Genomic DNA, 23,438 nt, shown 5'->3' with positions numbered 1-23,438 from the left:
CAATTCCCAAAAATCCTAACAGCTGGTAAACTGGCTGGGATTTCTGAGAGTTGTAGACCAAAACATCTGGGGACCCACAGATTGAGAACTACTGTCATAAAGCAATATACTCATAAAATCAATCATAAATTGCATAATTTATGTAGTGTAAACACAATTGTCCTTGTTCCTGTGGAGCACTTAACCAATGCACATGCAGCCATAAATGTAAATGAAGGGCAAAGTTGTTACACATTATTTACAATGAGTCTACTTCCTGCTAAAATCAAATGATTAATTTCTAGTGTAAACAATGAGCAGAGTCAGTGAAAATCTTCAAGTAGTAAATCTATCTCCTTGTTTTTAGTGGCTTTCCAGTGAAGTCAAACATTGCAAACTCTGATATGCCATTATTTATTAACTAGATAACAATGTAAGAGACTCAATTACTAGCAAGCCAGTCTCTTTTTCAAGAGGTTAGAAGGAAAAATTTGATAGAAGGCATATTAATTCTCATGCAAGCGCACTACATCCTATAAGCTGTTGTCTGCTCTAAGGCTATTAATATTACTGCTTCCTATTTTCCTTTCCTCCAGTGTGGTAGCATTTTAAAGCAGCTCCAACACTTTATGGCACATGACTTCCATTGGAGTTGCTGGGTTGTGGAGGGCTGTGTTCCCTTAGGATACCTATTTTTATTGGGCTTCTGCTTGGTACACTTGACCATATTCCAGAGGACCTCTTTTTTCTTTCCCTCCCATATAAGCATTTGAATTTCTCTCTCTCTCTCCCCCCCTCCCCCCCCCCCTCCTCACGTCCCCATTTTTCCCCTTGGGTATGTCCATTTATGAAATTAGAATTATACTCATACAAATCTGTACCATAATTGAAATCACAGTTTTCACAGGGTTTACCCTGTTCTGATGAGTATAGGGAAAAGGGGTGGTGGCAATGCTCCATGTGGACAGTGGACTAATCTGAATCGGATCTGATCCTGCTGTCCATACTGCTCCACAGCTGAAGAGATACTCCAAAGTTTCAGCAAACTCTGGAACATTTCCCCAACTTTTACTAAAGCAGGGCAAAGTCAAATTAACTTGATTTAACCCATGATATCATACTCACAAAAATTGGAGAAGCATTGTGGGGACAATCAGCTAATTCAGGGTGAGTCCAGGTGGTGCAGCAAGCCCCCAGTGGCACAGCGCATTAAAACTGCTGAGCTGCTGAACTTGCTGACCGAAGGGTCAGCTGTTCAAATCCGGAGAGCAGGGTGAGCTCCCGCTGTTAGCCCGAGCTTCTGCCAACCTAGTACAGTAGAGTCTCACTTATCCAACATAAACGGGCCGGCAGAACGTTGGATAAGCGAATATGTTGGATAATAAGGAGGGATTAAGGAAAAGCCTATTAAACATTTTAATTTTACAAATTAAGCACCAAAACATCATGTTATACAACAAATTTGACAGAAAAAGTAGTTCAATATGCAGTACTGCTATGTAGTAATTACTGTATTTACAAATTTAGCACCAAAATATCACAATGTATTGAAAATATTGACTACAAAAATGTGTTGGATAATCCAGAATGTTGGATAAGCGAGTGTTGGATAACTGAGACTCTACTGTAGTTTGAAAAGATGCGAATGTAAGTACAGTGTTCCCTCACTATTTCGCGGTTCGCTTTTTGCGGATTCACTGTTTCGCAGTTTTTCAATAAACTCTAAAATAATATTATAAATCATAAAAAACCTACAATTTACAGCTTAAGGAAGGGAGGAAGGATAAGCCAAAGGGAGCGAAAAGGAGCCCAAGCTGCAACGGGAGAAGAAGGAGGTGATTTATCAACAAATGATTGGTTGATAAAGACTTAAAATAGTGTATAACTACTAAAATAATGTATAAATATACTTGGCGGATTTTCACTTATTGCGGGTGGTCCTGGAACCTAACCCCCGTGATAAGTGAGGGAACACTGTAGATCATTAAGTACTGCTCCAGTGGGAAGGTAATGGCGTTCCATGCAGTCATGCCGGCCACATGACCTTGGAGGTGTTTACGGACAACACTAGTTCTTTGGCTTAGAAATGGAGATGTACACCAACCCCCAGAGTCGACATGACTAGACTTAATGTCAAGGGAAAACCTTTACCTTACTACCAGGTTTAAACATCTGTAAATGAGCCCTTGGAAAAGGGAATGATGCATTGGTGATCTGCCTTGTATCAGAATGACTTCCTGGGTAAAAACAAAACTTTAAAAAAAGTGGAGGGAAAATTCTCATCCAACTGAGCACAACACAAAGTATCTAAAAAAATAATTTTATTCAAATATCAAAGAAAGAAAGGAAAAAAAACAAAGCATGTTTAAACAAATTGCAACTTTGGTGTTTTTTTTTAATTACTTAATAAATAAAACAAACACACCTACACAACAAGAACAAAATTAACAAACAGAAAAACCAATCTACAGACTTCTCACTCACTACACAAAGTTTGATCCTGTGGATGAGAAGACCTGGCCTATGTCTTCTGCTGCTCCCTGTGCAAGCCCCTTTCATTTTTAAAGGATGAAACTGTCATGAAGGGGTTTTATTTATCTTTGTGTTATCAATGTATATAGTGGTGTGCAAAAATAAATTACAATAAAAACAGGAATATGGGAGAAGAAAGGGACTGATAAAAATAGTCCAAGTATAAGTAAAGGCAAAGGTTTCCCCTGATGTTAAGTCCAGTTGTGTCAGACTCTGGGGGTTGGTGCTCATCTCCATTTCTAAGCCGAAGAGCCGGCGTTGTCCGTAGACACCTCCAAGGTCATGTGGCCATCCACTGTGACGGCACTTCCTCATTCCAACGTCGTAAATTAGTTAAATTTGCCTCCCCACTTTATAAATGGTACCTTATTTCCTACTTGATAGATGCAACTATCTTTCGGGTTGCTAGGTCAGCAACAAGCAGGAGCTATTTTTTATTTTTTAATTGACGGGTGCTCACCCCGCCATGGGCTGGCCTTGAACTCATGACCTCATGGTCAGAGTGATTTATTGCAGCAGGCTGTTCACCAGCCTGCGCCACAGCCGGCCCTCTTTGCTTCTCCGGGCTCATGGAGCCTAAAGCAGCAAATTGGGCCCACATTTTGTGCCCTGCCTGGAAGTGGCCTCAGTAGGAGAGAGAGAGAAGAGGAGGGAGTGGGGCTTGCCTTTCTCCTAGCTTATATGTTCTTTCTCATTGATAACTTTTCCATCCTGACCACACTCTTACTTTGCTTGATGTTCTGGTTTTACTTTGTGAAAAGTTAGACAGTATGGGTTCAAATTCTATGTACAGGCAGTCCCAGAGTTACAAATTTTCATCATACAAATGAAGCATAGTTAAGAACAGGGCTGAGACAACAGGAAATGAGACAAATCTACCCCTAAGAAGGAAAATCCACCCCTGAAAGAGTTATCATGGGGAAAAAGTGTCTCCTCTGAAGCATTATCACCAATCCTTGTTTCCATAACAAGCCATTTTTTTTCAAAATCCAATTATCATAGGGACAGAAAGTGAGGTGAAATCTTCTGAACAGGGGCACAGACCACAAAACAAACACCACAAGTATGCTATCAAAATTGTGTGTGTGTGTGTGTATGTATGTGTGTATGTGTGTGTGTGTGTGTGTATATGTGTGTGTGTGTGTGTGTGTGTGTAGGTAAAGGTTTCCCCTGACATTAAGTCCAGTCATGTCTGACTCTGGGGGTTGGTACTCATCTCCATTTCTAAGCCGAAGAGCCGGCGTTGTCCGTAGACACCTCCAAGGTCATGTGGCCAGCATGACTGCATATAACGCCGTTACCTTCCCGACTGAGCGGTACCTATTGATCTACTCACATTTGCATGTTTTCGAACTGCTAGGTTGGCAGGAGCTTGAGTTAACAGCGGGCGCTCAAGCCGCTCCCGGGATTTGAACCTGGGACCTTTCGGTCTGCAAGTTCAGCAGCTCAGCGCTTTAACACACTGAGCCACCGGAGGCTCCATATATATATATATATATATATATATATATATATATATATATATACACACACACACACACACACACACACACACACGCATACATACACACACACACACACATACAGTAGAGTCTCACTTATCCAAGCCTCACTTATCCAAGCATCTGGATAATCCAAGCCATTTTTGTAGTCAATGTTTTCTATATATCGTGATATTTTGGTGCTAAATTCGTAAATACAGTAATTATAACATAACATTACTGCGTATTGAACTACTTTTTCTGCCAAATTTGTTGTATAACATGATGTTTTGGCGCTTAATTTGTAAAATCATAACCTAATTTGATGTTTGATAGGCTTTTCCTTAATCCCTCCTTATTATCCAAGATATTCACTTATCCAAGCTTCTGCCGGCCCGTTTAGCTTGGATAAGTGAGACTCTACTGTATATATATATAGCTTGAGTTACACTTTTAAAATGTACCAGTTCTGACTGACATACAAATTCAATTTAAGAACAAACCTACGGAATCTATCTTGTTCATAACTTGGGAACTGCCTGTATATATCTTTAGAGCATGTAATTTCAGATATTTTAAAACACAGAACAAAGCAGGGATTATTTGCCACCCTGTATCTCTTGTTGTCTGCAAATTGCAGGACAGACTGTATTGCTCGTAGTGCCACTCTTGGACATTGCCTTTGCTGAACACTGCATTCCTGCTGCTATAGTCCAACTATAGGCAATCTTTGATCCCTTATCTTTTTGGACAGGTGTACACCTGTTCTTACAATCTTACAAAGGAGAAGAAGCTGAGAGTCTATTTGCCTTCATACATGTGGGAGGCTAACTTGAGAGCATAGGCTGGTTAGTAGCCAGCTGCAATAAATCACTATGGCCAAGAGGTCATGAGTTCAAGGCCAGCCCCTGTCAGAGTGAGCACCCGACAATTAAAATAAAAAATAGCCCTGCTCGTTGTTGACCTAAGCAACCGGAAAGACAGTTGCATCTGTCAAGTAGGAAAATTTAGGGACCGTTCATGCAGGGAGGCTAATTTAACTGATTTACAACACCAGATGAGGAAGTACTCCATCAAAAAGGACTTGTCGTCACAGTGGATGATGAAGCAGCAGCTCCTCCTGTGGCTGGAATCGAGCATACCCTCACAAAGCCAGAAGCTGGGAAGTTAAATAGCCTCTGTGTGTCTGTCTGTCTGTGTGTTGTTTGTCTAATGGCATTGAATGTTTGCCATATATATGTACATTGTGATCCGCCCTGAGTCCCCTTTGGAGTGAAAAGGGTGGAATATAAATACTGTAAATAAATAAATAAGTAAATAAATCTTAGCCCAGATCAATCTTTTAAAATGAATAGTGGTATTACCTAATTAAGAATTTGGAAGCGTTACAGATTGGGAGAAGAACTCCAAGAATCCCCATATCAATAATGGAAATCTCATTTGAAGCTGGAAAAATGATTTCTGCCAATATGCTTCCACACATATTTGAAAGGGTAAAGGAAGCTAGTTGAAAAGATTGGTGTCCAGTCATTGTATCTCGCACCCAGTCAGTGGGGTTGGGGTTGGGATGGAGAGCTGCACTTGAGTGCTGTCTGGCAGCCATGGCACAACTGGTTAAAATGTTGCCCAAGGTGGTACTGAATATGAATACGCTCTTACATAACATCAGAAAAGCCACAGCATGAGCATAACCCACTGTTATGCTAGCATTAGGTTCCAGGAAGATTGCAACTTTACAGAAAAAATGTATCAATTTTTTATTTCTTAACATGCGAAGGATGGATAAAAAACAAAGAAAACATTTGAAAAATTGGAGTAAAAATATTATGTAGTTTTGTTCCAATATATATCTGAATGCAAGTCTCATTTTGGCCAATCTGATGTTGATTAATTTCTAAGAGGAAAGCCAGCACACTTGCATTGTCTGTGTTTTCTAGAACGAGAAGCTTATATCAAGAACTGTTGGCTGTTTTCCATTGATGCCAAGGACTTATATGCCATGATACAGCTGATCACAACCTGCTCCCTATATGCTTATTTATTAGGCATCAGGGATCAAGCAGCTGGGCTTACTTTACATTTAATGCTACAGCAATGCTGTTGCTACACTTGAGTAATCAGGTATATTGTGGATGCATGTAATATGCAGAATACAGTAGTGGCCGGCCAGCTCAGGGGTCATAGAGTGGGCCTCATATTGCATGCCATTCTCCTTCAACTTCCTGTTACTACCTACTAGCATGATCCGCCACCTGCCTGACTTCATTATATGGCGAGGCCTAAGGAACTGTTTCAAACTTTGGAAGGTTTCACATTCAAATATAGCTTTCAGTTTTAAAAAACATTTAAGAACATCTTGACACATTTGCTCTCATGAGTCACAACTGGTCTGTGTCATCACTTGTGATGGAACCTGTTCCGTCCCCCAGGACGATGGTTTGCCTTACCTATTGGTCATTTGTTTGTTTTCCCTCCTTTGCATTTTGTTTGAGCCTCTGGCTGCAAAAGCCTAGGAAAAGTGGCTTGGAATCTGCAATAGCTGGCTGCAGTTTTCTTTGCAGTGATTGGTCAAAGAGTGCAACATCTTAGGACCGCCCTTTTTACCAGGGTCTAGTCTCCATTTTGGAGCTTCATTCTGGCTATAGTCTTACAACGTGCTGGAGCTGTGCAAGGCTAACTGGGACAAATCATCCTCAAAACCAGGCCAATCTAAGCCTATCCAAATTAGATAAGTATTGAATTATATTGATCTGGAATAGGAAATCTAGTTATAGGAGCAGGGTTATTCTGTCGCTTCTAGAACTAATCTTTGCTGTAAAGATAGGGAAGGAAAGAGTTTCTCCTTCTAATATAGGCAGCGTGATTAGGGTATAGTGGTTTTATAATCACCTTTGCTTTCTGGAACCAGGGATAATTCTGTACCTAAAACCTATAGAAATTTGTTTCATTTTCTGCAACTTTAAGATCTGTGCCAGGTTTACAACCTTGTATGAATAAACATCCTTTTTTGAAGTTATCCAGACTCAGTCGTTCAATATCTATAGGACAGCTTATAGGGATTTGCAGTTCGCCCGGATAAAGGACAGCACGTTTCAGTTTTATAGTTTTTTATTGTCCGGCGGACGGCACAGTTTTGAGGTAGATCAGCGGTTTTTCCGCTTGAGCTAGCTTGCACGGCTTATAGTTTTTTATAGTTTAGGAAGTTTAGTTTAGGCCGCGGCTTTTCCGCCTGAGCTCAGTCTGCATACCTAAAGACTCTACCAGCGTCTGAGGCAGTGGAGCCCGCTCTCAGACCTGAAGGAGTCAAATAGTGGGGCTCTATTTCCTTGCTATTTGGCTCGCGTGTGCGCACGTGGCCCAGTGGCTTTCTGGGTTTGCACAGGCTGTGCAGTTCCCAGCAACGTCCAGGGCTCCCTCGGCGGTAGACCTCGAGCCGCGGAGCACCAGCGACAGTTCTTTGGCTGGCTCTGAGGCGTGAAGCCCACCAGAACCAGGCTAGAACCTGGACAGGCCTGGCAACGCTGCTGCGAGTTCGGCCGGAGCACTCGGCCGGCTTCGACCTGCCTCATCGTCCTGCGGTGGTGACCTGCCTCATCGTCCTGCGGTGGTGACCTGCCTCATCGCCTGGCGGTGGTGACCTGCCTTATCGTCCTGCGGTGGTGACCTGCCTCATCGTCCTGCGGTGGTGACCTGCCTCATCGTCCTGCGGTGGTGACCTGCCTCATTGACCTGCGGTGGTGACCTCCCTTCACAGCGGGGAGGAGGCGTCTCTTCTCTCCTCCTTTCCAAAGCCAGCCTCGGTGCTCCTTCGGCGGCAGGCCTCGAGCCGCGGAGCACAAGGTGCTTGAAAATTTGGCGAAGTCGCCATTTTGGCAGTTTACGTCACTCGGGCAAGGGAGGTATCAAGTGGCAAGTTGCTGTCAGTTGGCATTTTGCAGCTTGCCTACCAAAGTTTGGCGCCAAAGGTCACAATCTTTGTAAAGTATAGTTACTTAGTGATATATATTGCTATGGTTAAGTGCTGTGAATTGTATTATATATTGAATTTGCTTTTATTGTAAATTTACTTGCAGGTATATTGCATTTGCCTTTGTTGTAAATTTACTTGCTATTAAGAATACACAATGTCTATGCAATTTCAAGATGATGCAGATGGTATACCTCCTTCTGAGGCTGAAAGTAGGAATGAAAGGCCCCAAAGGATAAAGCACCCTTCAGCCAAGATGCTAGCCCATCTAATAGATGAAAAGGAGCTCCTCCATGTGAGGTTAGGTTCGGCATGGGAGCGAATTGTAACATTGATGGACAGAATTGAGAGCTTGGGTATTACAAGGGTGCCATCCATATTACAGACAGACCTTGAAGAGACCTTCGGTCTCTGGAGGGGTTTGGTGTCTAAGATAGTCCAGGTCCTCGAGCGCATTAACGCCAAGGATTCAGAGTTAGAAATAGTGTGTGTCTTAGCTGACACTAATGAGAAAGAAAATAAGGTGAGGGCAATTCTAGATGCCTTGGAATTTAGTTCTCCACCTGTTAATCTAAGGTCTGAGCCAAAAGGAAAGCAGTCTTCCTTATGCAGCCATGAGACCAATCTTTTAAAATCACCTGCTGTGGCACTTAGCCTTAAGTCCAACCGCTCTAGCCAGGTATCTAAGCTAAGGGAGCGTGCATCGTCTAAACACAGCCACTCTAGCAAGTCTTCTGCTGCTGGGAGTGCCATCTCTTCCCTAGCTGCCTTGCACATTAAGGAGGCTGCACGTCTGGAGCTACAGAGCAAGGTTGCGGAGGCGGAAGCTGATGCAAAAGCAGCTGACCACACTTTCCACCTTAAAGAGGAGGAACAGCGACTCCAAATAGAACAGGCCCAAAGGCAATGTGAAATAGAAATGCTTAGAATAAGGATGGATGCTACTGCCAAAAAGGTAAAAGCTGAGACTTTGGCCAAGGTCCTAAGTGGGCAACTCACAGAAGAAAATGTAAGTCAGTTGCCAATGCAGGACCCTTCCTCCAAGGTGCTTGTGCACCTTAATAGTTTAAACAGCCAGCTTTCTGACGAGGAACATGAAGACTTCTCTCTTCGGTCAGAACAGGGCCCTAAAGTTGCCTTCGGGTTGCCTAAAGTTCAGAGCATCATAGCGGGGAGCTCGTCTTTGCTCAGGTTGCCTGTGCCTCCTACTAAGATTCCTGAACAGTCAGCCAAACCATCAAAGCCTACCACCAATTGGGCCCTACAAGCAAGTCCAAAGGGAACCATCGGTCCATCTACAGACGATGTCATCCCTCCAAAAGACCAAAGGTCGACGCAAGGAGTATGGTGGGATTTCTCCCCACAGCAGCCAACGCCACACTTGTTCCCGTCGACGCCAGAATCCCAACTCGTCTCGATCCTTAGAAGTCCCAAAAGAGACCTCAAAGACAAGGGAGTTGAAAAGTTTTCAGACAAGCCTGAAGAGTTCCTTCTCTGGAAGGTTACCTTCAAGAGGGCAATTAGAGACTTAAAGTTGTTGCCTGAAGAAGAGCTGACCCTGCTAGGCGCCTGGTTGGGTCCAGCATCATCTTCTCAAGTTAAGAGAATATATTCAGCCCACGTAGCCGATCCCGACAAAGCCCTGGAAAAGGCCTGGGCCAGGTTGCAGCAGAGGTATGGGGCCAGCACAGAGATTGAAGCATCTCTTATGGACAAGCTCCAAAGGTTCCCAGCTTTGAAACTCAAAGACTTCAAACTCTTGTGGGACCTCAGCGATCTCCTTACGGAATTAGAGTCGGCCAAGGAGAATCCAGAACTGCCCGGTTTGAAGTGCCTCGATCAGCACCTGTCCCAGAGGCAGATCTTGACCAAGCTGCCCTTCACTTTGCAAGAACGCTGGGGACAGGAGGTCTTCAACTACAAGGAGGCCCATTCTCAGGCGTACCCACCGTTTTCCCATCTGGTCCAGTTCATCACCAGAGCGGCCAGGGAAAGGAATGATCCACAGACGGGCCTGCCCACCTTATATCAAGGGATCCATCCAGGGAAGGCACCTGAAGTGGACAAGAAACCACCTAGAGAGGCCAATAGACCTGTCAGCGTAAAGGCAGTCGAAACTCAACACAAGACTGATGAACCCAGGTCGGAGGTAAAAGAGTTGCTTTGCCCTATTCACCAAAAGCCTCACAGCTTGGCCAACTGCAGGGAGTTTAGTAGGAAGACATACAAAGAAAGGCAACAGCTAGTTCAAAAGCAGGGAATCTGCTTTAGATGCTGTGGAGCAACTCCGCACTTTGCATCCAACTGCAAAGAAAACGTCAAGTGCGAGAAATGCAACAGCGTCAAGCATTGCACCGCAATGCACAACTCCAATGGTGTCTCCCACACCAAAGGGGACATTTCACCAAAGGAAAGGACAGCAAGCGAAGATACCGACAAGCCGGCTGCACCGCAGATGCAGGTGGAAGTTTCAGCAGTCGCCTGTACAGAGCTGTGTTCTGACTCGCACCAGTACAGAGTTTGTCATCCTATCTGCCTAGCGGATGTATATCCAGCCAAGAGCCCTTGGCTTAGAAAGAGACTCTATGTGGCCCTGGATTCACAGAGCGACGCCTCCCTGGCTACTCCAGAGTTCTTCCGCATGTTTGACCTTAAAACCAAGATGGTTGACTACACTATGACTACGTGTGCAGGAAAAAAGAAGTTGCAGGGTCGCATAGCATCCGGCTTTGTTGTTTCCTCTTGCGACCAGAAGAGGCAGTTCAAGTTGCCAGACCTGATTGAGTGTTCCTCTATTCCCCGGAACAAAAGGCAAATTGTAACTAGAGAAGTTGTGGAGGCTCATCCACATTTGCGACGATTAAAGAATGCCATACCTGCTTTCCGTCCAGATGTGGACATTGCCCTTCTGCTTGGTGCGGACTGTCCGAACTTGTTCTATGTGAACGACCAAGTTAAGGGACCTCCAGGGGCGCCCATTGCTCAGCTGCTACCACTAGGCTGGACAGTTACAGGCCCAGTGTGCATAAACAAGATGCACCCACCATCGTCGTTGGACTCCAATCAAGCACAGGTGCTTAAAGGTGGACGTCCTACACTTGTGCGCAGTTGCCTAAGTCACATCTCAGTCTACTGCCAAGCAATAACTCCAGAGTATTCCTCCATTTTCAAAGTCTCTGAGAGAGACGAAGCCACAGCGCTCTCGAAAGATGAGCAAAGGTTTTCGGACATTATGAATGCTCAAGTCTCACGAAGTGCAGAGGTGAAAGCCTGCAAATCAACCACAGAAATCAAGATGGGCCAAAGATCTTGCCTGGAACCACACCGTTTTGAACGTTTTTCGGAGTGGCACAGTCTTCTTAGAGCAGTTGCTAGGCTTATACATCGTTTAGCTTGCAAAGATAGTGAGCCTTTACAGGTCCAGGATATGATAAAGGCTAAGAGCGTCATATTCAAGTCAGTACAGAGATCTGCTTTCAAGCAGGAAATAGCTAGGCTAGAGCAAGGGCTCAACATCCCTAATCAAAGTCTTCTAAATGAGTTAAACCCATTTCTAGACAAGGAGGGTATTTTGAGAGTTGGAGGAAGGTTAGCCAAAGCTAAACTCAAGGCGTGCATAAAAAACCCCATCATCATACCCCCTAATAGTCACACTGCATTGCTGCTCGTTCGGCATCACCATGAAAGGATCCATCAGCAGGGTAGAACTCTAACTGAGGCAGCCCTTAGAAATGAAGGTCTGTGGGTAGTTAATGCCAAAAGGTTGGTCAACAGTTGTATTTTCAAATGTGTTAAATGCAGGCGCCTTAGGCGAAACTGTCAAAGTCAGTTGATGGCAGAACTACCTCAGGATAGGACTTTGACAGACCCACCCTTTTCCCATGTGGGAATCGATGTGTTTGGTCCTTGGGAGGTTGTCACTAGGAAAACCAGGGGTGGTGTTGTAAATAACAAGAGGTGGGCAGTTTTGTTTACTTGTTTAGTAATACGAGCTGTCCATATAGAAGTCATAGAAGGGATGGACACTTCATCATTTTTAAACGCATTAAAAAGGTTCATAGCCCTCAGAGGGCCAATTAAGTCAATTCGGTCGGACTGTGGCACCAATTTTGTAGGTGCGACCAAAGAACTCAATTGTGTGTCTAGGTTTGGGAGAGACCCAAAGGTTCAGAACTTTACGAATACTGAACAAATTATGTGGACTTTCAATGTTCCTCACGCCTCCCACATGGGTGGTGTTTGGGAGAGGATGATTGGTATTAGTCGCAAAATCCTTAATGCCATGCTTTTGAGTCATAGGTCATTGACGCATGATGTTTTGGTGACACTTATGGCGGAAGTTACCGCAATTATCAACAACCGGCCGCTGGTTCCCCTTACCAGTGACCCTGAGAACTTACAACCACTGACTCCTGCACTTATTTTGACACAAAAGGTGCCAGGATGGAAGGACGTCATGTTGCCAGTTCCGGACGGAACTCACCGTGCCCTGTGGAAACAGGTGCAGTCCTTGGCCAACCACTTCTGGAAGAGGTGGAAGGCCGAATACTTAAGCCAGCTTCCAACCAGAAGACTCTGGCAAACCCCAGAGGACAATTTCAAGGTGGGAAACCTTGTGTTGCTAAAGGACAAAGACTTGCCCCGCTATGCCTGGCCTATGGGCATTACACTAAAGACCTTTCCTTGCCCTGACGGTAAGGTTAGAAAAGTTCAGGTAAAGACTCATAGTAAGGACAAAATGTCTGTCCTGGACAGACCAACCAGCAATCTCGTGTTGCTTGTCCAAAGTGTGTAAGTTTTATACTGTTTTATTGTTGTGTATACAAAGGTGTTTGTATGTTTTTGATTGGTAAATTCCCACATCCTGGGAATTTAGCGGGGAGTGTTCCGTCCCCCAGGACGATGGTTTGCCTTACCTATTGGTCATTTGTTTGTTTTCCCTCCTTTGCATTTTGTTTGAGCCTCTGGCTGCAAAAGCCTAGGAAAAGTGGCTTGGAATCTGCAATAGCTGGCTGCAGTTTTCTTTGCAGTGATTGGTCAAAGAGTGCAACATCTTAGGACCGCCCTTTTTACCAGGGTCTAGTCTCCATTTTGGAGCTTCATTCTGGCTATAGTCTTACAACGTGCTGGAGCTGTGCAAGGCTAACTGGGACAAATCATCCTCAAAACCAGGCCAATCTAAGCCTATCCAAATTAGATAAGTATTGAATTATATTGATCTGGAATAGGAAATCTAGTTATAGGAGCAGGGTTATTCTGTCGCTTCTAGAACTAATCTTTGCTGTAAAGATAGGGAAGGAAAGAGTTTCTCCTTCTAATATAGGCAGCGTGATTAGGGTATAGTGGTTTTATAATCACCTTTGCTTTCTGGAACCAGGGATAATTCTGTACCTAAAACCTATAGAAATTTGTTTCATTTTCTGCAACTTTAAGATCTGTGCCAGGTTTACAACCTTGTATGAATAAACATCCTTTTTTGAAGTTATCCAGACTCAGTCGTTCAATATCTATAGGACAGCTTATAGGGATTTGCAGTTCGCCCGGATAAAGGACAGCACGTTTCAGTTTTATAGTTTTTTATTGTCCGGCGGACGGCACAGAACCAGAACTTGCCTTCAGGGCCTCATGAATTCTGAGGAAGGTTTTTATTTTTTACCTTAATGCTCATAGGTACTTTACTTAAAAGCTGCAGGTAAAGTGTTTGTGGGTGGGAAATCAAGCAGAACATTATATTTAGAGTTAGGTCATTTGAACTGGTTACATTTTACAGTTCATGAATGTTGCTGAAAATATTTCTTTCATTGTCAGAAAGACCTTTAAAAAAATTAAATCCAGATCCTGTGTTAGGGAATAGTGAAGCAGGATTCTAAAACCATGCTATGCAGAGCTGTACTTTCTTAACTCTTTTGACCTAAAGAACTAAGGCAGGAAGGTGGTGGCATATTCTTGGCTTTCTGCCCCAGACATCCAATTTCTTAAAACTTCTCTTCTTGCTTTTTCCAAAAAATAAAAAAAATAAAAAGAAAGAATGGCAAAGCACTAAATGGCATTAAGAATGGACACAATGCCATCTTTCCTTTTACTTTGTGACTGTTTTTAAACACACAATGCATACATTATATGCAATAGTTACACGGAGTCAGCCTATAAACTAGAGAAGATACTGGATACGTTCCTATTATAGGTGGAGGGAGAAGAGATTGTTTTCATAAAGGTTGATTTTACTTTTTCCTCTCTTTTCTTTCTTTCTTTTTTCTTATCCCCCTCCCATTTAGCTTTTTAACCTAACTGCTGCCCATTTTATCCTGCTTCTCTTTGTGAAATGCTAATCCTTCGGCAGGGATTCACTTTCCTGGTGTAACTTTCCAGAAATTGTATATCTGCATAGCAACTTCACTGCAGGCAGCTTATGCCATGGTATCGTGTGTCAGAAAGATGAAAAGAACTTCAAATCTGAGCTGCGCTACAAACTTGTGTCTCTGATTCTGGGGCAAACATATCTTGGTGTACCAAGTTAAAATAAGTGTGAGGGACAGGCAATTTCAGGACAAGAGAGGAGCAAATCTTTATCTGCGTGATGACAGAAAAATGACACACACAGCTGGCCTTGCCTCCGTCCTGTATATGGACAATCCAATGGAAAACAAAGCTTGTATTTTTTTCCACTCTTAACACGTTCAACCTCCCAACCTACCCACCCCCTCCACCCGGTCCCTGTTGTCTGCCTCTAACTGCAACCTGAGCCTGGATCCCGAGCCCAATGTCCAGATTAGAGATTGTTGACTCAGATTTAGTAGTGAAATGTGAGCCAGCCTTAGCTGATGGTCTTGCAGAACCAGGGCTGCTTATAGCCAAAAGAAAGATCGCATGTCAGGCAGGAGCCGAGCTCTTCTTTATCATAAACTTCCTAATCTAGGTCTTTTCTTTCTTTAAAAAAACCCAGCTTTCAGTACCTTCTGCTGGGCATCATAAATCAGGGAAATAACCAGCGTGGCAAGCCTTTGCCATAGTAAGAAACATACAATGAGCCTTCTGTGTCTTTAACTGACATGCCGCACTTAACACAATCAATGATGGCCAAAAGGATGAAAAATCCCAGCATAGTCTGAATACTCTGAAGGTATTTCTCATCATCTGAGCAAGATTATTTTTTGAGAAAAGGACATGTTTTGGAAGCCAGCTCTCCATTTTGTAGGAGACTCATTAAAAGAAATCATTACATTGCTCACCCCCCCCCTCCCACCCCCCATACTGCACACTCCTCCTTCTTTGGCACACGTACTCCTTTTTCTTGGCTTTTGGTTTGCTCCATCTTTTAGACACGCAGTGCCTTTGGTAATTTATGTGCAAGATTTTTCCAAACGTCCAAATGTTTTTCCATTTGGCAAACCACCTCATGAAACCTCCACAGAATGTAACTGTAGAGTTTTCTTGTAGCTGAAAACATGCACTATGGATGTTAACACAAAGATGGTTCTAATATTCACTGATCCCAAGTAGAAACTGTTTATGTTCTTGAGAAACGTTGTTTTCCTCTGAAGTCCTGCACTGGTAAGATCTTTGTTTTTTATACACCTGGGAGATTCCTGCAAAGGATTTTGCTTTCTTTTCTTTCCTTTCCTTTCCTTTCCTTTCCTTTCCTTTCCTTTCCTTTCCTTTCCTTTCCTTTCCTTTCCTTTCCTTTCCTTTCCTTTCCTTTCCTTTCCTTTCCTTTCCTTTTCTTTTCTTTCTTTCTTTCTTTCTTTCTTTCTTTCTTTCTTTTTTTAAAAAACCCAAAACCAAAAAATCAGTTTTTGTTTTATACTTCTGGTGATATTACAAGTTGGATTTAAACTTGAGGGTGCCAAGTATGTTCTAGGGGCCCTGAGCACCTCCAGATTCCCCTTCTGCCCTAAAATGAACGGCCTATTCTAGAAGCCTCTTGGTACAGCAGTTGGCCTTTCAAACTAGATTGTAGGGCTGATGTGGGTGAACTTGGCATTTTTGGCAGCTCATGTGATCTCCAGATTGCCCACAGTTGAGAAAATTGGCCCATCGCTCTTGCCTGCTGCTGTTTTAACATTAACATTCCTGTCTGCTTGCAAGTAAGTCATGTTGAGTTCAGAGGAGTTGTACTCTAGTGAATGTGTAACTTGCGTGATATTTATCTGCACTGCTTCTCCGCTGTTAGTCCAGACTTTTGGAGCTCAGCTCGCAGAAACCCCAGCTAACATGGCCCACTATTCAGAAATTCTGAGAACTAAAGTCCAAAACACCTAGAGGAAAAAAGGTTGAGGTCCGTCATAGTCAAGCCCTGGAAAGTATCAGGGCTTGACTTCAGGAGCTATTTAGCCCTCACTGAGTGAAAAGTCATTCCTGAATGTCTACATGACATCCAGGGACTTCTTGTCCTTTTTGTGGGATAAATTGGATTAAACTGGTTTAGATGTGCCCTAAGGAAACTAAATCAGCCTTTCACTTTGAACACAGTGTTGGCAGCATGACTAGATCTGATGTGTACTGGTCCACTGCCTCCATGGGGTGCTGCTGTTGTCCCTTTTCCCAGTGTTCCCCATTCTGTGCTTCCCCATTCTGGCATCTGCAGCAGTGCTCACCAGGGAAGGGAGAAGAAGGGAGGAATCGCCTGTGCCGATGTCAGCCCTGGACATTTGTGACAGCCAGGGGTTCTCCCAATGCTGTGAGGCCAACTAGTGACAGCAATGGTGACAGGGAAGGGAAGGTGACACTCCTGCTGGGGTGAATTGATTTTCACTGGAGGGAACATGATAAGTCACTTAATTTGTTGATACTCTATTTTTCTGCTGCCAGGGAGGGGCAGAGGCACCTGTTGGATTTTCTACACTTGGATCCAGGATGAGATTATATGAATAGCAATTTGATATTTCTTGTCAAATATCAAAACATTTTGGACTGGCCAAGTCCTGCTGGAGAATGAACTCATTAGAACCAGGAGTGATGTGTGTGTGGTGTATGTGTGGTGTGGGTGTAGGAGTGAAGCTCCTCCAAAAGATTAATTTCATTGGAAGGGGAGGGCTGATTTTTTTAAACCTGGTACTTCTGTTGAATGGCAACAGTGCACCTAACTTTAGGAGTTGGGCCTCACTATGGTTATTTATGCCATAGTTACGTGGGCAGAGACCTTTAGCCCAGTCTTCAGAAAAGCATTTCAAGCTGCAATTGGTGCAAAAAGCTGCTGCTAAAGTGGAGTGGGGCTGGGTTAGGATATATTCATTTTCTTTCTTTTTTGATCTGATAGTTTCAGTTTGTTTTGAGCTGGTGTCCCAATGCACTGGAAACTGATGGCTTCCATATCAGCGTGGCAATGAATGTCCTCTGGAATTTAATCTGAACTTGAAAAGTGCTATCTAAGAAGTTGAATCTATTTTAGTTATAACCTTCAGCAGATTTAAAACCTGAAATGGATTCATCATTCTATTGACATAGAAGCCCACACTGGTGACCAAAATTTAGAGTTTTGTAAGATCAGCTTTTATATTCTCTAATCCTAAGCATTAACTGCTGTCATACTCATATCTACTTGTAATAACTCTGTTATAGTCATATCAGCTTGTAATAATAATATATCATAAACCCTTTTCTGTGGTAGTTCCAAAAATGGTTAATCCAGTTCACACATACATTGTCCTCTGCTGAATTGAGAAGACCTCAGACTCCCTAAAGCATACATCTTCTCATCTGTATTTGATGTCATTGTGTATTTGTGTCCTTGATTTTTTTCTGGAGTCCAACATTTTAACATCTCTTTTAGTGCTCATGAAGTTCCCAAAGTGTTTCACCAGCAGAGCTTTGCAGCCTATTGTTCCTGATGCAACTTTATAGTCACATGCCCACCTATGAGAAGCTCTACAGGCATTGTACAACACTAGATCAGCCCCTTGAAGTTAGAGAAAAAAGCGCAAGACTGTTAAAACGCCTCATAGGATCTGAAAGCATCCTCTTGGCTTGCTTGCCTTATGAATAGATGGAACTAAGTTATTCTTAATAAGACCTAGTCCAATATTTCCCCTCTTCCATCAGGCAAATATCTTTCATGTTTTCTATTAATAGACCTCTTTAAAAAAAACCATAAAAATGTAGAGGCATGTGTTCTCTTACTGAGGTAAGTGGTCCTTCTCAAAAAGCCAGCCATTGGAAAAACAACTTTTTTCTTTTAAATCACACATATTTTGGTTTTGGGGAGATAGGTGGGATATAAATTAAATAAATAAATAAGTTCACAGAAGCTTTACTGCTGTGAAAAATACCAAAGTAAGTACTAAGCCAGCAAAATACTATAGTTCAAAAATGTGTACCACTCCCCATAAAGTTTAGTTTAGTTAAACATGATATTCTTCAGGAGATATAAATGCAGTGGTAACTGTGCTGATCATAAGACGAATTCCAGAATCCATAGTGTGCAAAGCTTTTACAGAGAATGCAGTGCCTTTTGGCTATCCTGATAAAGGTATTACCACAATATGGACTTCTTAGAGGGGAAACTTGTGGCCCAGTGTAAATCTGTCGCAGAGCAGTCCTGAATACAGGCCATTTCTGCTGAATTGTCCAGATGGTCCTGGATCGGATCCAGTCTGCTGGGCTGATCAGTGCAGGGAAAAAGTGATGACAGCAATGTCTGTCTGATCAGACCCAGTTCTACTGCCCACCCTATCTTCAAGTCCTGGATACACCGGGGTTTCCAGCAAAAGTGGAGCACAATCAGAGTTTAGTGCAAAAACTTGTAAAACTCAAGGAAGTCCCCTTTTTTCAAGGCAATAGCCAGCATTTCATTCATGGAAAGGGGTTTTTGATTAATGTAGTCAAGCTCTTGGTTAAATTGAGTGAGGGCATGTAAGCCATTTAACTAAGTAACGTTATAGACAGATGGACAAATAGAAGCAACAATGGCTGCAAATAAGATTTTAAAAATCCAAGATAAATTGACTGGACAGGAGTGGTGTTTGTGTGCCAGCATACACGTGTATGTTTATGCACATGCACGTAACCATGATGATTGAATTAGGATTCAAATTTTGTAATTGTCTCATGTGGAAGAGGCCTCAGAATAGCAGGGACTTCCATTTCATCTGACATTGATGGCCATGACTCATCTGTGGAAATACATCTGATGGCAACTGTTGCAATCAAAACTGGAATTTGCTCTTTTTAGGATAGCATTTCATTTTCCAGGCTGTTATTAGTCTTTTCCCAGGGGTGGTGATATCCTCTTAGGAGATACATCTTATCTAAATTAATAGCAGAAATAATCTTGTACAGTCAAGATTATTTGACTGAATTAATTGCCTATTTCTTTGAGAAACAAAATCTGTCCACAGACTGTCCAAAATCACCAGCAAGCATTCCCTGTGTAGGCCTAAAAATGTACATTGGTCACATTAGAACAAATCCAATATCTGGGGAGAGATTTGGGACAGTGAAAGGCATACTAAAATGCAAGGAAATGGCATCTGTCATAAGAAACCATAGGGGAGCGTCAATCAAATATTAGGAGCCCTTAGTAGTGCAGTTGTTAAACCTTGTGCTAGCAGGACTGATGACATGAAGTTGGGTTGCTGATCTGAAGGTTGCCGGTTTGAATCCAACCCGGGGAGAGCGCGGATGAGCTCCCTCTATCAGCTCCAGCTCCATGCAGGGACATGAGAGAAGCCTTCCATAAAGATGGAAAAACATCAAAACATCCAGGCATTCCCTGGGGAACGTCCTTGTAGACAGCCAATTCTCTCACACCAGAAGTGACTTGCAGTTTCTCAAGTTGCTCCTGACACGAAAGAAAAAACTCAAATATTATGTTTATCATATATAGGACTTTACTCCATGGGAGGGGGATGTCAAGGAAAATCACGTGGTGCTTTGTATCTCCAAAGGATCCGGAGACCTACTTACTCCCCATCACGCATGTTTTTCTTCTGCTGCTTCAACAGAAATCATCTGATGGCTTACTGTCAGACCCTATTAAAATGATTCATTGCAGTCTCTCTGTAAAGAATCTTATTCAGGAAGCCCTTATTAAAAATGGCCACATCTACTCCACTCTGCCTCAAGTCCCCAAATGGTTCCCCCATGCTGCTGCTGGATCCATTCAGGTAAAAATGGAGATTAAAGAGGGAGGGCATGGGAGGGGTAATGGGGTGGGGGCGCATCTTGTCTCTACTTCTTCTCAATGCTTTTATGCTGGGTCTCTAATAAATTGCTTTTCTTGCTCTTCTCCCCTTCCCATTTTTTCATGTTACATTCTCATTCTTCTTTCCCATTTATATTCCTTTCTTTATCTGTATTTGTATAGCTGCACACATTTTAAGGTCAGCAATCCAACCTTCCCTGCATGGTAACCTCTCAAATAAATACATAATCATATTCTCTTTAGTTCTTCTCCCAGTATGTTTACATTTTCAAAAAGAGAGGAAATATTAGTTTGTTACATGCTTCTAACTTTGACCTTCAACCTATTCACAGGTCAAAGCAAAATCTATAATCATGTCCCCCAAACCTGCCCTGAAACTTATCTCACCTCCCCCCCCCCCCCAAATGTGGGACTCAAGACACTTCCCTTGGAAACAAACTATTCATTTATCCTTTTAACAAGCAACACTTTCTGCATAATACCCAACTTATAGCTACACCAACCCTGCTGTATAAGGGAGGGTGTGTGTGTGTGTTTTGGAGTAATATGGTTCACAAACATATCTTTTCCCAAGCTCTGGGGTTGCTTGCTAGAAATAAGGATTGTCAAACTAATCTTAGCAGCATTTCTGGGAGTCCTCGACAATGTCCTTTCCCACACAATGTTCTCAGCAGCATGTTAGAACTGCAGGAACTAGTCCAGACTGTGGTAATGTCAACAGCCAGACCGTCCCTTTGCTCCAGCTGGTGATAAGAGACTGCTGAGCCGTCCCCTGTCCCTGCTGGCACATCCGAGGGGAGACGCAAGGGATTCAGGTGTCTGCCAGACACAGCAGTAGATAGCCAGAGAAGGGCCTCTCCTCTGCCCCTCTTCTTCCAGACTTCTGTTAAAAAGTATTTGCAAATATCAGAACATTGGGGCGCAGGCCAGCAAGTTGGCTCTATGGGCTAATTAGTCTCTCAGACCTTCTGCTCTACTGGACGTCCCTGCCTGGCTGGCTGGAGCCGAGTATCTTCTGTGCCTGGTGTCAAGTGGCCCAGTTCCACATCTGTGGTTGCCGGCATTTGGTTGGCCCACAGGGTGCTCATTTGGCCTGCAAATGCCAGCATCTGTTGCAGTGAGGCTAGGCCTGTTGGCAGCTTTCTGTAGAGGTGGAGACCTGCGACTGCAGTTATCAGTCAATCAGCTTTGAAACCAGGGGAGTTGGAGGGAACAGGAAAAAGAGCCCATCTGCCCAGAAAAGTGCCTTGTGAAACATGCAGGCAAGGAAGTTTTGTTGGGCTTTTAAAAAATGAAGCCATTGAATTTTACAGAATTCATCAAGTCAGACATCCCGTCCCATCCCGTCCCAAGACGGAGCCATCCATATACACAAATCCTTTAAAAGAGGCAACACTTGAAAACTCACCTTTTAAATTATAGTTCCCAGAATTCCCAGGTGAGCATGGTCACGGTCTTGTAACTTTCCTGGGTTCTGAAGAGATGGGAAGCCACGTGATCAGGGCTGACTCCTTGAGGAGAATGAATTAGACTCCGACAACAGGTTATGGGTGTCATGAAAAGGCAGGAAATTATCAACTATGACTGTATTCGTGCATACTGTATTTTACAACCATTGAAGAGGAAAAGTGTTTGTGAGAGTTCCTGCCTGAAGTGCTGAAATAATTAAGCTAGGACTTCATCATATTAAGACAATGAAATGGATGAAAATATTTTGCTCAATAGAGCTCAGTAGAGTTCCATTTTTTATTAAATGGATGAATTCCTTACCTTCACCACACTTCCATGCAACTTAGTATGTTCTCCGCATTCTTTGAGTAAATTTCTCATCACATTACAGATCTGAGGCCCCGCCCACCATCCCTCCCCCCACGTTATTTGTTGGACGAAATTCTCCAACACTACTTTCAAAATCCTCCAACACTACTTTCAAAATCCAAATACTTTCAAAATCATATACAAACAAATTACTATGGGATCCTTGCATCATAGCGTAATTGCAGCCAGGCTTTGAAGCTGCAAGGCTATTCAATGCCAATCAAGGTGGCCAGTTGCAACATTACCTCTTGCCTCTGATAGTAATGAGATAATGCTTCTGTAACACTGCCTAGACAGCTCTGAAAGTTGCTAGAGTTTAATTCAACTCAGTGGACCTTATTTCCAAGGAATTTTATCTTGAAGTGACATTATCTAGGGCCCCATCAGCACTGCCATATAATCCAGCTTCTGAATCCCAAAGATCTGGATATTTGCTTGATAGCATTATTGCAGCCAGGCTTTGAAGCAGCAGGGCTATTCCCCCCTCCTCTTGCTCTCTCTTTCTCTCTCCCCCCCCCCCATCTGACAGCGATGGAGGGATGCTTTCCTCCCCCGTCCTCTTTCCCCCCTCCTCTGTCTATCTCTCTCCCTCTGTGACAGCAATGGATCCGCTGCCTTCCTCCCTCTCCCCCTCTCTCTCTGGAAGGGAGGGGGGAGGGACCCGGAAAGGCTTTTTAAAAAGAAAGAAATTGTTTTGGCAACTTGCTCTGTGAGGAAAAGGTAATGGCTGCAGAACTCTTCCCACATTTTCAACGAAGGCCACTACATTACAGAAAAGGCCAAACTTCCAGATGATTTCAAAAAATCCAGTTCCCAACCACCTTCTGAAACGTTGAAAAAGACTGCTGGCTACCACGCTTAAAAATACACAAGGAATGCTCTCTTCTACACTTGAAGCCAAACAAATGTGGTGGGAGCAGTGGCTTCCTGGATTTTAAGTGTAGCACTCAGTGGAATTTAGTACATGTGATGAAGTGGCTGGTCTAGGGAACTGTGAACCCTGACTGGAAAGGGGTTACAGTTTGCCTCTCTATCTCAGGCAGCAAAGTATCTTGAACAGGCCCTATGGATAATCCAGAGAACAATGTGATATCACCACAGAGTTGATTAGATCAGGGTAGACCATGCTTGTGTGGCTGTAAAGGACCCAAGGAAGCAAAATGGGGGGTGGTGACCTTTAGTCTTTTCTGGTTTAATTTTGTAAAATGTGTTTCCTATCCCCTCAATGAGTACTAACAGCATGGGAGGTGTGTGGGATGGAGAAGAGAACATATGTTGGTTGCATTCATGGTCCACTGCAGATTTTGGTTGTTATGCAAGCAACACCTGCTGAAATCCCCTCTTCTACTCAGCCATGACAAGTACAGGGGCCCTACTGTTTATTTCACCTGAATACCTTAAGTCTGAAATAAATGTGCAGCATAATGGCCCACGCCCAAAACATTACTTATGAATTAAGGAATGTTCAGGCTCCATGACTTCATATGTTGGGGTGGGCAAGAGTGGTTTAGGATCTACGGAT

General features: G+C 43.3%; 1 protein-coding gene across 1 annotated transcript in view; it reads left to right on the top strand.

Moving 5' to 3' along the window:
- The first annotated feature begins 7,659 nt into the window (after window positions 1-7,659).
- The window catches only part of LOC134298812 (uncharacterized), a 30,226-nt gene continuing 14,447 nt past the window's right edge, over window positions 7,660-23,438 (top strand). Inside the window, exon 1 of the mRNA XM_062980130.1 lies at window positions 7,660-13,287. Within this exon, the coding sequence (XP_062836200.1) occupies window positions 8,117-12,754 (4,638 nt within the window). The 5' untranslated portion in view covers window positions 7,660-8,116 and the 3' untranslated portion in view covers window positions 12,755-13,287. The remainder of the gene's footprint in view (window positions 13,288-23,438) is intronic.

This window comes from Anolis carolinensis, chromosome 1 (genome assembly GCF_035594765.1).
Source record: "Anolis carolinensis isolate JA03-04 chromosome 1, rAnoCar3.1.pri, whole genome shotgun sequence".
NCBI classification, from domain to species: Eukaryota; Metazoa; Chordata; class Lepidosauria; order Squamata; family Dactyloidae; genus Anolis; species Anolis carolinensis.
Note: the sequence above shows the minus strand (reverse complement) of the source record. Positions and strands in the feature narration are given on the sequence as shown.